This window comes from Dipodomys merriami, unplaced genomic scaffold (genome assembly GCF_024711535.1).
Source record: "Dipodomys merriami isolate MVZ:Mamm:240054 unplaced genomic scaffold, mDipMer1.0.p SCAF_6, whole genome shotgun sequence".
Classification (NCBI taxonomy): domain Eukaryota; kingdom Metazoa; phylum Chordata; class Mammalia; order Rodentia; family Heteromyidae; genus Dipodomys; species Dipodomys merriami.
In genome coordinates this window covers 67,589,459-67,601,039 of record NW_027206179.1, presented here as the reverse complement: position 1 = coordinate 67,601,039, position 11,581 = coordinate 67,589,459, and the positions used below count along the sequence as shown (strand labels likewise).

Here is an 11,581-nt window from a genome sequence, read left to right as displayed (position 1 = left end):
GTGCCACCCTTCCATCATTCTTCCTCATCTCTCCCAGCCCCATTTTCTCCTCCAGTTACCTCGGTCCATTTTGACATAGTACATTAAATGTTGTGACTTTATTTCCCACCTCACGCCTTCCTCTGTTTGCACTTATTCTATGTAGGGCATCTGGGCTGTTTCTAGAACTTGGTTATAGTAAACAGTGCAGCAATGAACATGGAGGTGTAAGTATCTTTATTGTATGCTGATTTTCAAACTTTTGGATAAATTCCCAAGAGGGTTTTCTCAGGATCATAGGGTAGTTCTAAAAATACCTACCTTATCTGTGACTTATTTTTAAAATTTAAGAACGTGTCACATAGTGTGTTAAAAGTAAATCAAGTCTAGATTATTAGTGGTCCAATGATGTAAAGTGTACATGCATGTATACTTTATGATGTAAGGTATGCATGCTTTATATTTTACGAATCCTAGGGCTGGGAAGGTGGCTCAGTGGTAGAGTGCTTACCTTGAATCCCTGAGGCCCTGGGTTTGATTCCTCAGCACCACATAAGCAAAAAGAAAACAGCCGGAAGTGGCACTGTGGCTAAAGTGGTACAGCGCTAGCCTTGAGCTAAAGAGCTGAGAGACAGTGCCCAGGCCCAGAGTTCAGGCCCTACGACCGGACACACACACAAAAAAGAATCCTGAAGAAAAGGTTAGACAGGGAAGCAAGTAAATGAGTATTGTGCTAGTATTTTGGAGACGTAAAATTGGTAAGTTAATAAACTAGCAAATTCAAGATTAAGTAATGTGTGTAGATGTTTATATCTGCTTTTAAAGGTACACATATACGGAGATATTTCTGTTTTGCCAAGACAAATTAATTTGAGAGTCATGTACTAAAGTAATGCTTTACCCTCTCAAGATTCCAGTACAATGGCCAGATTTTGTACTTCCAAAGTCGCTTCCAGAGTTCATGCACACAAATTCTGGAAGACAAGCAACATAAAAAAAAAAAAAACAGAGTGAAACTGCTGACATGAAGAATAGGACTAGGTCAATCTCCCAGAAACATCATTTCTTTCCAAATAAAAGGAAGGAAAGAAGAGTGCTAATACAAGTCGCACTGATGGCTTGATGATAAAGCATTCCCATTTGATGGCTTTGTTTCTTCTCTGAACTGAGGCTCCAGCTCAGCTAGAGGAGCACAAGCTGAGCACAGTGGACAAGTAGTCCTGTGTAGGGTGACACACAGGCTTGAGTACAGAGACATCATGTCAGCTCCAGAGGCAGGAAGCTTTCTCTAGTTTTGCCCAAGTTATGTACCTAACACATGGCTATTAGATACTTACTCTATGTGAAATGAGTGAAGTGGATAAACACCTGATTTCCACATGTCTGTGGTGCTAGTAGCATTGCTGTCTTGTATGTTTTTGTTCAAAAGGCTGCAGTATTTCTTAAAGGATAGTTCTGGAAGGAGGCAGACTTTGTATTTGCCTAGGTGGGATGATGAAAAGAATAGGGTGGAGATATCTAAAGTATTAGTGTGTGTTCGTTGGGTGTGTGATGCTTGCTGTTGCTTGATACATTCCCTCAGTGGTGCTCTACCACTAGACCCATAGCCTCACTCCAAAGCTTTTACTGGTGAGTTGGAGGTAAGAGTGTTACGGGTCTGCTAGCGCTGCTTCAATCCTTAGTCCTCAGATGCAGGCTCCAAGATAGCTAGGATTACAGGCTAAAATCTCAGTTACAAAGTGTCAGCTAATATTCAACAAAATGAGTATCAGGAAGCTGAAACTTATTTGGGGGAGGAGGAAGAGAAATGTGTGTGAACATAAATGGATGGTGTAAGGGTAAACAAATGCGGTCAACATTATGTACATTATGTAGCAGTGTAATTAAGTAACAAAGGTAGGGAATGGAGGAGAATGAAAGGGGAGATTAGTGTAAAGGGTGGCATTGACCAACATGAATTGTACTTAGAACCTAACTTCGAGTTGTAACCGTGTGTGTGTGTGTGTGTGTGTGTGTGTGTGTGTGTGTGTGAAGACAGCATAAAGAAATGCTTTTTTGTCTTGGTGAGGTCCAAGATAGACCCCCAACTACCTTCCACATAGAACTTGTGTCCTTCAACAGTTTTCTCAAGGAATTATGTTCTTCAGCATTACTGTTTTGGTTGCCTGCAGCCATTGCTCCATTGACCTCTGAAAATGTCCCTTAAGCTAAAATAACTTTTGCCATTTCTCTCCTATAGGTCCTGTTCTTCCATGCTATGTGGTAAAATGGGTGGAATTTGCCTATGACTGGCTGACTACTTAGTGGATTGTATCAAATGTCGAATTCAGGTGCATTCAGGCCCGATTTGTTGCAAGCTCTCTTAGTGTTTTGAAAGCTGAATGTGCGTGTGCTGAGTGCAGAAGCACACTAGGTGCACACAGTTGACTGGTTATTTTGTTTTTGTTCTTCTCAACTAAGTCCTCACCTCTTGGCCAGGTGCCTTGTATGACCCTTTGTTCTAAGGAGCCTAAAAGGATTTTTGAAGATGTGGACTTCATCCAGGGAAATACATGGTTTAAAGGTAGCGTCACCTGCTCTGAGGAAGTACTGAATCTCCCTAAAGGGTCCTCTTGGCTCTAAAGAGCATAAAACATCCGTACTGAGGACATTCCTAGAGTCAGAAATGAGCAAGCAGCTTCTGAATGTGACTTGCTACTGATGGTTAGAGTTTGACAGGAGGATGTTGACTTTTAAGTGATGCTTGTTAAAAGCCTACCCTATGGAATCAGAGAAAAAAAAACTATCCTTCTAGCAGCCACTGAAAATCTTAGGTTAGGGCCCAGCACATCTATATTACCTCTGTAATCATCACTTAGGAGGCTGAGATCTGAGGCATGTGGTTCAAAGCCAGTCTGGGTAGGAAAGGTTGTGAGAATCTTATCTCCATTTCCCTAGCAAAAACCTGGAATTGGAGCTGTGGCTCCAAACCTCTAGCACAAAAGCTCTGAGATAGCAACCAGGAACTGAGTTCAATTCCTATTACTGGCAAAAACAAAACAAAGAAAAAGTGCAACCCCATAACCTGTCCCCAAACACTTGGGTTAGCAACCTTTGTTTTTGGTTTCAAGAAAGCACAGAGCAGAGACAAAGTTGCTTAATTCCTATCCACAATACCACACAAACATCTTTGTATTATTACTAACCCTCAACATCGATAAATTTGCAATACAATTTGTAGTTTTACAGAGTGTGCATGCTTCCCTTCTCCAATTCATCCTCATAGCCAGCTGGGCAGCAATTATACTAGAAATGGGCCTGCCTCCATTGTTGGTGCTCTGGCTGTAACCTCTGGCTACACAGTTCCCTCTTTCTGGCCCTGTCAGGCTCTGGCACTGCTCAGTCCATATCCCAGGAGTTTACTAGGCATGGAAACCATTTGCTAGCTGAGCAAGGATCAGCTTTTCCAGGAGGTCTGATACTGTCTTGTTTTGGCTAGTTGACTTAAGGATACCTGGAAGTAAATTCTTCCATCACTTGTTGGGTTTTGTACTGTTGTTATCTGGATTTGTAAGGACAAATCTTTCTACTCTGTGTAGCTATCCCCACTGAGAAGGAGAATGTCATGGTCTTTTGTCTTCTAGGAATAAGCTTATGTTCTGGATCAAAGCCTAGTATGATTCAAGGAATCACTGCCAATCGCTCACTGTGTTTTGGCCTATGAATATGGAAGGACATTGATGATGAGTCAGTTGGAAGCACACTGAGGAATCCAGGGGAGCCTAGATTCATGCACAGTCATTTGAGAAGTACTGTTCATGGTTTCACAGAGCACAGTAATAATGTAGAATTAACTTGATTTCTTAGGAATTTTGTCTGTGTCCTCCCTTCTTCTGCCCTAAATCTTAAAAGTTTTGGGAAGAACCTCTATGTTACATAATAAAACTTACACAAGTAACTGTACTGCAAGAGAAAACTTGCCAAATTTTGTTGCCCTTGATGGAATAAACAATGTGGATCATGGCCTGATCAACCTACCTGAAGGGCCAGATACACTTCTAACAGGGTGTGATTTCTGAATCAAGGTATGTTATAAACCCATGCAGTTTGCATAGGTACAGACCGAGAGAAACACCTCGGGTTCATTGTTCTCATTGTAAACAGAAAAAGTAGCTGAAAACCCAGAAGTGACCATTTTTCATGCAAAAGGTTATAAATGATTGCTTTACCAATTCTAGAAGTAAGGTCCTTTTTAAAAACTCCCCTGAACCCACCCATGAACTAACAGGTTACTGTTTTTATAATGGAAGTAAAATAGTCATCTAGATTTTTCAGAGATTGTGTCTGTACCCTTGGCATGGTAGGCCTGCGGATTATCTCCAGATTTTGTACTCTTCAAAATAGTATGATTCATCTTGTAGATGCATTCTGAATGGAGTCTGCAGTCTTGACTGGATTGCAGGCTGTGGCCCAGCCATGTTGGTCTTTGCAAGGCAGGCTAGCCCTCACCAGCTTCCTTTCTTGTTCCTCCCCCAAAGATCTTCACTGCCTTCTGCTGTGGATTGAGGAAGTTGCACAGAGGCTGAACAGGCTGTGCAGCAGTGCTCTGATGGAGACCTACATGACTGCCAGCCAGCTGCTCTTATCTACGTAGTTCCATTATCCTCATGAATTCTTTATAGAGTGTACTTTCTGCAGTGCTGAGGTTTCAGGATTAAGTGAGCCTTGCCTGCATGATGTTTCTGTCAGTGAGGGGCCATGCATGATGGTGGTCCTGTGGGATTTATTGCCTTGTGACACCGTAGCTGTGGTCATTTATGCAAACCCATCCTGATGTTTGCACAGCGATAGAATCACCTAGTTGTTACTGGGACTTAGAAGGTGCCCCGGTGAAGCAATGTTCATGAAAGCAAATCCATTCAAGTAAGAATATCATTCCAGTCACATTAACATAGAACTCTTTTCAAGGGGAATCATGGGCTTCAAATAGTGGCCCTGTGAAGGGACTTAAAGTGCCACTCTGTAATATAATGAAAGTAATGAAGACTCTTGTGTCCACATGGCTAAGCATTGTTTATACATTAGTTCTTTACAGTGTTTCTGAGGCCTGTGTACAGTTGGCTGCGAGCAGAGTTGATCGTGTTTCCCATAATGAATCTAGATGATTCCATATTTTTTTGAATTGATTTCTGATATTACAAAAAAGCTTAAGTAATTGAGATGTATTCTTGTGTCTCAAAATCCCTTTGCCCTCCCATGTCTGTGTCATGTATTACCAAAGGCTGCTTGTCACATAAATCCATTGTGTGGTGCCTGATATTGGGGTTGAGTGAAAAGGGTGTAAAACATCTCTGTCCTTTGGCTTTAAACCTTTCCTGCTAATCTGATGTAGGTGAAAAGGTGGTTTGTGAATCACACAGTTAGTCTGGTCATAAATCAGACATGGCAAACGTAAACCAGAGCAAAGAAAATTAGGTGTGTAAAAACAGAGGAGTGCACGCGTAGTGGTAACAGCATAAATTTCAGAGAGCTATAAGCTGTTTCAAAGTTCTTAAAACTTGTTCTGCACTGTTCCTATACATGCTGTGTTCCCAAATGATTTCAATAGTAGACAGTGACAGTGTAAAGCTCATGACTTCAACAAAGACAACAGGGAAGCTGGGTCCTGCTTATTCATACCTATAATCCAAGCTACTCAGGGGGCTGAGGTCTGGAGGCCAGCGGTACAGTGCCAACCAGGGAAGAAAGATACTCCAGACTGTGCTTGTGAATAAACTAGCAAAATGCTGGAAGTAGAAGCATGGTTCAGGTGGTAGAGCATCAGCTGAAATTAAGGGTCAGAGTTCAAGTTGCATTGCAAGCATGCGTGCACACACACACACACACACACACGCACTCATGCACAGATAACTTAACAATACATAATTTATTTAATATATACAAGACTTAAACTAATAGGGGCATATATAGGTTGTTTCTTATAAAAATACTTCTTCAAAGATGATTTCGACAGCAAAATCGGGACGATATATACTCCAGGTGTTTTTGTTATGAGGATTATCCAACTCATTCCTTGTTAAATAAAGTCTAAGGATAGAAAGAAAAAGCGTTATCTTTTAGTTCAGGGCTTACAGAAAAGTCATTCAATAGACACTCTTGTTTAGAAAGAGATGTGATGGCTGCAACCAGGATCTAAGCCCCACTTGTTTTCATTACTTAGCCCATTCTATCTTTTTGGTATGACCTACAAGACCTTAAGCTTCAGGAATGAACATATCAGTGACAACATGCCTCTTAAGGAATTAGTGACACTAGTGTGAGCAAACGAAGTGTTTATAATTGAAAAAGTTACCATGAAATACATTGGGCATATGATGACAGCCAGTAATTAAATACTGTTTTGTTTCTTTCTTTTGTGTGGGTAGTGGGGGTAGGCGTTAGTGGGCCTTGTGGTCTCACTTGGCTTCTACTGCTCAAGCTGGCCCTCTATCACTTGAACTCCAGTTGCATTTCTGGCTTTTTCACTGGCTCATGGGAGATGAGAGTCTCACAAACTTTTCTGTCCAGGCTAGCTTCATACTATGATCCTCAGATCTCAGCCTCCTGTATAGCTAGGATAACTGGCCATTGAGCCAGTGGTGTCTGGCTATATCTCCCTTATGTGATGAAGTTGCTATTTTTGTCTAAACAACCACCTCATCATTGTGAAACAGCTTTACAAAAGCAAGGTATGAAATGATACCAGTTTTTCCAGAAACATATACAGAAGTTAAATCAAATGTTCTTATGATCTCTACTGGGATCATGGTGGTAGAAAGGACAAAGTTATGCTTTAACAAGAAGCAGTTTGACAGGTAGCAACAAGTAAAGGCCCTATCTTTGTTGAGGTCTTAGCTCCTCACACACTTTGTGTACAACTAGAGAAATTGGTTTTAAAAAAAAGTTCCCATAAGTGCAGAGTTTACTTTTTGCCAAGTCAAAATGTTTGTGAGTTGCAAATCTGTAGAAGTGAGACTTTCTTGGTGCTTTCTTACTAGACTTGAAGTATTAGGCCCAGTGTCGATTTGAAGAGCAGAGTGACACTGGATGTAACAAGTAGTATCATTCACACATAGATGAGGACACAGTGACAGGCACTTCATCTCTGATCTGAATGATCTTGAAAATGTTTTTCTTTTTATCAGCACAGGACAAATCCTCCTGAAAAGCTGAGAACTTGCAGTTTCACAAATGAGTTTCTAGGTAAGGTAGTAGGTTCTTAGCAACAATGAATCAATTCAATCATTAGAGAATGGATTTCTATGGGAGGCTATCTGATGAAGGCTTTTGTGCCTTGTTAATGCCTATCAGGTCTTAAAACTTCTGTCCCAAATGGAAATATGCCAATAGCAGCTTGAAACAAGCTAATGCCTCCCTAGGCCAATCATACCAATCATGTCCCAGTCAATTGGCACCTTCTGAGGACCTGCCATATTCCCGGAACTGAGCAGATGTACACTTGCCTGAGAGAAATTGATCATCCCTACAGTTTGAGTAACTGCGTTTTAAGTGAGGTGGTTGCTCAGGAGTTATGTTTGTAGAAAATAAACTGAGGACAGTGGGCAAAAATATTTGCCAATATACCTTAGAAACAGACATGAGAATGAAACAGTTTCTATTGGATTACATTATAGCCTTACCTGTTTCCCTCTATCATGGAAGCGTGGAACCAGAAAAAGAAGGCGCATTCGTCGTAGTGGATAGGAAGATTCTAAAAACACATGGTTAAAGATAAATGTGATTTTTAAAACAAAATGGATACCACCAACTAATGATTACAAAGGTATTGAAGTTCCCTCCTTATTCCTTTATGTATATGTCAATTGCAGCATTCTGTTATAAACAAAGCACTCAGAGGCTATAGGAGAAAACTTTTCACAAAAAATAGAAAGTGTCAAAATTAGTGTGGTGAAATATAAAACATGCTCACTTCTATTTCATAAAAGACATGATCAGAGTGAAAAAAGAGCATCAGAATGGAAGGAAATATTTGAAAATCTTGTGTCTGGTGAACATCTTGAATTCACAACCCTTTCGATTGAAAAACCAAAGCCAGATAAAAACATAAGCAGACCAAACAACTCCAAGGGTTTGAATGGACATTTCATTTCCTCAGAGAATATATCCAAGTGGTGGCAAGATTGACTTCTAATGTCACACGCATTAGGATCACCATGAAAATTAAGGAAAACCACCGAGCACTGGAGTCCCTCAAGCCTTGCTTACCCAAATGCTAAAAAAATATACCCCAAGTCATGGTGGAAAAGGGTCCGGTGGTTCCTCAGGAAATTCAACATGGAATTACCATACGGCACCCAGTCCACTTGTTAAATGTTTTCCCCATGAAAATATAGACAAGGATCTTCCAGTCTGACTGCACAGTCCTAAGAATCAGCTAAAGACCTGTACCTGTACACACCCAAACATATAGTGGTGAATTCTTCATTGATTCTGTTTCCTCTGCATTCATTTTGAATGTACGAAAGACTGGCATTCCAGAAGCAGGACACAGCACCCCGAACCGTTTCTGACCCACATATCTGTCCTATGCACCCATCTTCTGGTGACCAACTCTCTATGTGACAGCAGATACAATGTACTTGCTGTAGTGACCCCATGCTCCCAGAGACCTGGGAAGGTTTATCCTAGTGACTACCTGTGTTTACAGCACTAACCAAGGTCTCCCCACCACTGGTCAGGTATCAGTTTGTCCTGGGTGGCTCCTCTCTTTCCACTGGCCATGGGAGATGTGCTGTCCTGTCCTTTCTCTGTCATCAACTGTTTCTCTTATTTCCTGTGTTTTGTTGTGCTGTTTTATTGGTGCCTTATCTGACCAGCATGCACACCTGCCCTGTTTTCAGGAGTTTTCTAGAGTGATCACTTTGTTAGAAAGAAAGTAAAAACACAGCAAGGCAGAGAAGAGCAACTGGTCATCTGCCAGCACAAACCAATTTCCTGTGAGAAAGTCGAATGGTCACCACCAGTGGGGCACTTAGGCATTAAACTACTCGCCACCAGGGTAAACAACCATCCTATGAAAGACACCTGTACAGCATCCACAGCCATCTCACCTGGAGCCCCATCAGAACAAAGCTAGAATTCATGATCTTTGTCCAGAGACAGTCCTTGAGATTATGCTCAAAGAAATAGAAGACATATCTATTTCTCTAACCAACAGCTACTTTGAATAATGAACCATCGATATTGATGATAGCTAGCTACTCAAGAGGCTGAGTTCTGGAGGGTCCAAGATAGCTTGGGCAGAAAACTCATACTTTGTTTCCAAAATTACCAGCAAAACACTGGGCTGGAGGCATGGCTCAAGTGATAGAGATTAGCCAAGCAAGCCAAGCGAGCAAAAGTGTGAGGCTCTGAGTTCATAACTCAGTATGGCCCAAAACACACCAAAGTGAGCCAAAATTTTCTCAATTGTTACAAGCATGCCTTTACATCTTAACCCTTGATCATCACTAAAACTAGTTCTTCCCAAAGTTCCCTGAACCAGGGAAGAAATCACAGTTTCTGCTTAGAGATCACTATCTGAGCAAGATTTCACAGTGGTTCTCTTATCCAAGGGACAACATTCCAGTAGAGTGACTACCCCCAGTGGTCACCTGCTTCCACATATTTACCATCTCAATACCCTTCAGTAGTGGGTAAGCAGGTAATGAAGGAGACATAGAGAATGAAATTTAAGTTTCTTATTGATAGTTGTGACAGATGACTTCCTAAAGAGTCATTACAAACAGAAGAACAGTCATGGCATTTTACTTGTGATGACTAGAAATTCCACACTGTTATAGTAATGATAGTAATAGATAATGATAGCACATATCAACTCACAGGAAAGTAAAATGTCTGTCACTTTGGGGAATGTGTGCACACTTTGATCACAATGTGTTTAAAAGATACACAGTATAACTGTTCATATTGCTGGGCAGTGGAAACAATACCTTTTTGTTTTTAGCATCTTGGTTTTGAAATTAGATATCAATTACATACACTTCTGAAAAAAGTGAAGAAAAGTATTTATGTGTAGTAGAAATGGTGATAGTTTTGGTTTTGTTTTCCTCCCCTTCTCTAGAAATGGATTGTCCAGAACTGCAACAAAGGCAATCTTGAACCAAAATCATTCAAAAGACCAGACGACAAGAGAATCATAGAGAATTCTTGATGACTCACCATTGACAAAAACCTCACTTTGACATCATTTTGTAAGTCCGGGCAGTTGGGGACAATAAATACTGCCCTGTTTTTTTCAGGATCATGAAAAACCTATGAATGAATACATGGAATTAGGAATGATCAATGTAGCTGTTGATAACTATTCATTTTCCCTCATCCAAGCATCCTAAAACCAATATGTACTCTTAGTTTCACAGGCCAGTCATTTCCTATAGAAATAAGTGGTAATGATTTTTCTTACATTGTAAAACTATTGTTTACATGAGATCAAAATGTCTGAGAGTTATAATAGAGCACAGCTGAGAAATTTTTCTCATGGAGGTTTTACCTATTGAACATTACAGTTGAATGTGAATCATTGGATTTTACCTTCTTTCAAGAAGGCACTTATATGTTCAATAGGAAGGATTATTTTTTTTCTTTTTTCTTTTATCTTCTTCTTCTTATTGTGAAAATCCCATACAGTTAGATGGGCAAGATAGTGAGTACATTTCTTATCAAGCATTGTTGCCTCCTCCTTTGTTTCCCCATACCATCTGTTCCCTTCTCCACCCTCACCCCTACACCCCTCTACCACCCCCATCCTCCTACCCCTCACTCAGCCAAAGTTGTAAAGTTCATTTTTCCACATAAAATCTTGTACATCTCATTGTTGTAATGGGTCCACCTGCAACCCTATTTAAAGAGTTTGTTTTTCCCTTCCCCTCCACAAATTATATCAACATCAAATACAGTGAAAGCAGGGCTTATAACCTGGGGGAGGGACATACAAAGCAACAAAGAAATCATCTTATAAATATGTTGGAAACAAATGCAAGAAAGAAAAAAACATTTGAATTCTTATCTTGGGGTTCATTTCGCTTAGCATCAACTTCACTGACAGTTTCTGTTTGTCTCAGACATATACTAGTTATTGCAAATAAGGGAAACCATGGGACCTATGTTTCTTTGGGCCTGGATTACTTCACTTAATGTAACTTTTTCCAAGTCTTTCTATTTCCTAACAAATGGGACAATGCTGTACTCTAACTGAAGTCAAACAGCAATCAGTAACAGTTTTAAAAGTGCCTATGAAGCCAGATACCAGGCTCATGCCTGTAATGCCAGCTACTCAGGAGGCTGACATCTCAGCGTCAAGATTCAAAGCCAGCCTACACAAAATAGTCTATGAGATTCTCATTTCCAATTAAGCTCCAGAAAGCCAGAAATGGAGCAGTGGTTCAAATGGTAAAGCACTAGCCTTGAGCACAAAAGCTCAGGGACAGCAGTTATGCTCTGAGTTCAAGCTCCAGGACTCTGTGTGTGTGTGTGTGTGTGTGTGTGTGTGTGTGTGTGTGTGTGTGTGTGTGTGTGTGTGTGTGTGTGTGTGTGTGTGTGTGTGTGTGTGTGTGTGTGTGTG

At 40.7% G+C, this 11,581-nt stretch overlaps 1 protein-coding gene across 1 annotated transcript in view; it reads right to left on the bottom strand.

Annotated features, from left to right (window-relative positions):
• Positions 1 to 5,921: 5,921 nt before the first annotated feature.
• LOC138814151 (phosphatidylinositol 3,4,5-trisphosphate 3-phosphatase TPTE2-like) overlaps positions 5,922 to 11,581 on the bottom strand; it is a 70,529-nt gene continuing 64,869 nt past the window's right edge. The window contains exons 22-24 of the mRNA XM_070003091.1: positions 10,180 to 10,272; positions 7,638 to 7,708; positions 5,922 to 6,045 (exon numbers count right to left, since the gene is read on the bottom strand). Coding sequence (XP_069859192.1) covers positions 5,937 to 6,045; positions 7,638 to 7,708; positions 10,180 to 10,272 — 273 coding nt within the window. The 3' untranslated portion in view covers positions 5,922 to 5,936. The remainder of the gene's footprint in view (positions 6,046 to 7,637; positions 7,709 to 10,179; positions 10,273 to 11,581) is intronic.